The sequence below is a fragment of the Branchiostoma belcheri genome, unplaced genomic scaffold, assembly GCF_001625305.1.
Source record: "Branchiostoma belcheri isolate BF01 breed outbred unplaced genomic scaffold, Haploidv18h27 scaffold72, whole genome shotgun sequence".
In the NCBI taxonomy this organism is placed as follows: domain Eukaryota; kingdom Metazoa; phylum Chordata; class Leptocardii; order Amphioxiformes; family Branchiostomatidae; genus Branchiostoma; species Branchiostoma belcheri.
The window spans coordinates 914,894-917,955 of NW_017804376.1; the positions used below are offsets into that span (position 1 = coordinate 914,894).

At 42.7% G+C, this 3,062-nt stretch overlaps 1 protein-coding gene across 1 annotated transcript in view; it reads left to right on the forward strand.

Moving 5' to 3' along the window:
* Positions 1 to 230: 230 nt before the first annotated feature.
* LOC109484984 overlaps positions 231 to 3,062 on the forward strand; it is a 12,516-nt gene continuing 9,684 nt past the window's right edge. Inside the window, exons 1-3 of the mRNA XM_019788357.1 lie at positions 231 to 534; positions 1,313 to 1,855; positions 2,558 to 2,764. Of these exons, the coding sequence (XP_019643916.1) occupies positions 1,339 to 1,855; positions 2,558 to 2,764 (724 nt within the window). The 5' untranslated portion in view covers positions 231 to 534; positions 1,313 to 1,338. The remainder of the gene's footprint in view (positions 535 to 1,312; positions 1,856 to 2,557; positions 2,765 to 3,062) is intronic.

The following is a 3,062-nucleotide window of genomic DNA, read 5'->3' on the forward strand; positions in this document are numbered from 1 at the left end:
GGTAGGCTTTCAGTTACTGCTCTTTCCAAACATACCGCTAGGTGTCGTCCTTACACTGTAGGCCTGTGACAGGTCCCACAATGCACCTCACTCAACTTTGACCTGCCCCATTGCATGACGGGAAACAAAATGGCGGCGCCCATAAAATCCAGGTAAAATAGAACAGGTTTTTGCTATCGCAAACCTGTAAATATGTAGATTATGGAGTTAGACTTGTTGACCAAAAACAGAGACTCTTTTAAAATTTAATACCATTATTGTTTTAAAAACTTGGCAATCAGGTGAATAAGTTCTGCGCGTAATGCCCTGGAGTCAATGTTGGTTGGTCAATGAAATAATCCATTCACCTGGATTAGGAATAGCTGCAGTTATGTAACAATCTGCTATGTGGCGCTTTTGTACCGTAAAGTAAGCCAGCCATTTTAAACCGAACCAAAACAAACAGTGTCGTAAGAGACAATAGTGCGGGTTCAAAAACTGCGACCATGTAACGTCTACACCGTCCATACAACAGACGATATTCCAAGATAACAGGTAAGAGTTAGGTTTACAGAGTATTTTACTTATCTTTGTCGTAACGTCTTTGGAGAAAACGTTTTAGTTGGCTTCGAAAAAAGTAAAAACTTGCCGTGTGGGAGGGGGGCTTCTACATAATATTTTATGTCAGACGGTTTAGCAGTCCAAATATTCCTCGGCCTTTGCTTGTACTATCGTACAAAGAGGAACCAGACAAAGGCCATGTTGTGCTCGCACAGAAAGGCCAGTGTTAAACATGTTGGCTTGGAACAAAGAAGCGGAAAAAGGAAAAACCACAACATTTCCCAAGATTATATTACTCGAGGAGGCACAAAAGAGCCGTTGTTGGATTTTCCAATGCATTTAGTACTACAAAGGCAACTGCAGGAATTGGTCATTATCGTGAGTTCTTCCGTACTGAATTAACGTTATCGTTACTATCAGAACTTTGCTAATCGTGGTCAAAAGATTATTTGTCAGCATAGCATCGAAATCTTGCAATCATAAGCAAATGTTCCAATTTCATACAACCAGTAAACGATTTTTATTCATTTCATGGCAAATATTATGATAATTTCATCACCCAACAGTTATCTGATGTTAGAAAAATTCCTAGTAATTCAAATTCAGTACTGTATACGGTATGTTGAATTTTAAAATTCCTAGTAATTATAATTTGAATATGAATTTTTAATGCTGAGTTGATACATTCATAACATAGAGCTAGCTTTACTATATGATTGTCCAAGGATGTTCAAATTGACCAGTGACATGTTCTCTTCTTTCTGCCTTGAAGATTGAAGCCCTGATTAGTTGATCAGGATGGGCAACCTGCTGGGAACGCCTCTGTCCTCCGAATCCGAACCAGAATCTGATTTCACCGAAGACGAAACCGGCGGGTATGTGGACGATAAAGAGAACGTTGCCTTCGAACAGACACAACCTCACGACGATCCAGCTTCACTGACCAATCACGACGCACGTAACTCCTCCGAGCTGACCAATCACGACGCACATAACTCCCCCGAGCTGACCAATGGAGAGCTGGCTCTCTCCAAGCGAACATCTTCCTCAGAAGATGAAGAAGAAAACGACTTCATCCCAGCATGCAGTAGGAGTGAAGCAGATCACACAAGCAAAGACGTTTTCGAAGAGAACTTGGGTTTGCCTGTTTCAGATGTGGACGTGAAGATCGAGTTACGAGAGGAGGATGTGTTCGCAGGTGTGCAGAAGTTCGGAGGTGAGCCGGGGGCAGAGACAAGAGAACAGGACCAGGAGAGAGACAGTGGGTGTGATCCGGAGTGCGAGAGTCCCAACAACAACACGTCCAACAACAACGGTAAGGACAAAAGCTATATTATTGGTGTGGTGGACATTAATAGTTATAGTTATGATGTCATTGTCAGTCTTTACTTCATTCAGTTTGAAGTGATCATGGAAGCTCATCTGTGTTGGTAGTAACAATTTTACTACAATGTGGGGTCGTGTGGCGCAATGGCAGTGTGCGCGACTCGGAATCAAGAGGTCCCGAGTTTGAGTCCTGACATGCCACCGACCTTGTGCCCTTGGGAGGACTTTCCCCGCTAGACTCAAGTGAAAATGAGTATTGTCTGTCCAGTATTCGTTTCTATGTGTGGGACACAACACCAGCAACAGCTGCCTCTGTTCCGCATGTATTGCATTGTTGCAATTTCAATAAGTCAAATCAATATTAGACTTTTATTAATTTTCAATGACCACTTTCGTCTTAATCAGGATAATTAACAACCAATCACTTCTGAAAGTAAACCTGAGAGATAGTGAATAAGGTCACACGTCTGTAACTCTTGTGGGTTTACGTTCGGAAGTTATTGGTCGTTAATTATCCTGGTTTAATGAAAATGTACCAAAATTCTCCTGTTAGTATTGATAATTGTTTGAAAGCACCAAATAACGGTAAATTTGCAATACTGATGGTTTGTGAAGGGTCCTAATGAAAATTGTCAAGGAGTAAGGGTATAATTCTAGACACAAATCTTTCCCATTTTTTTCCAACCAACAGTTCCCACGCCGGCACCCCCCATAGAAGACATGGTAGAGGCCGTGCTGCGAGACTTGATCGGCGGTGCCGTCACCATGGTAACGACCTCCCAGTCCTGCCCCGCCGACCTGAGCCAGGCAGGTCAGAGGTCGCCGCAGCGCTGGGAATCATGGGAGGTGGACATGAGCAGCTGGGTCAAGAACAAGGTCAACCGGAAGGTCAAACGAGGTTAAAACCATCATGAAAGTTCATCTGTGTTCAACTTGGTACTTTTTAAGTTGAAACTTTTGTTCCAACATAAAAGAGAAGAGCTCACCTAGAACTTTTAACCAGTCACTCTGGTCTTCTTCAAAAGACTGACCCAGTGAGACTTTTCATGATGTGGATTCTCTGACTTTGACCCATCGTGTTGATGCCACCACACTTCAGAGAAGCCACGTGACAAGTCTTACTGGGTCAGTCTACTGAGGAAGACCAGAGTGTCTGGTACAAAAGTTCTAGGTGAGTAACGTTTTATATGGTTGTT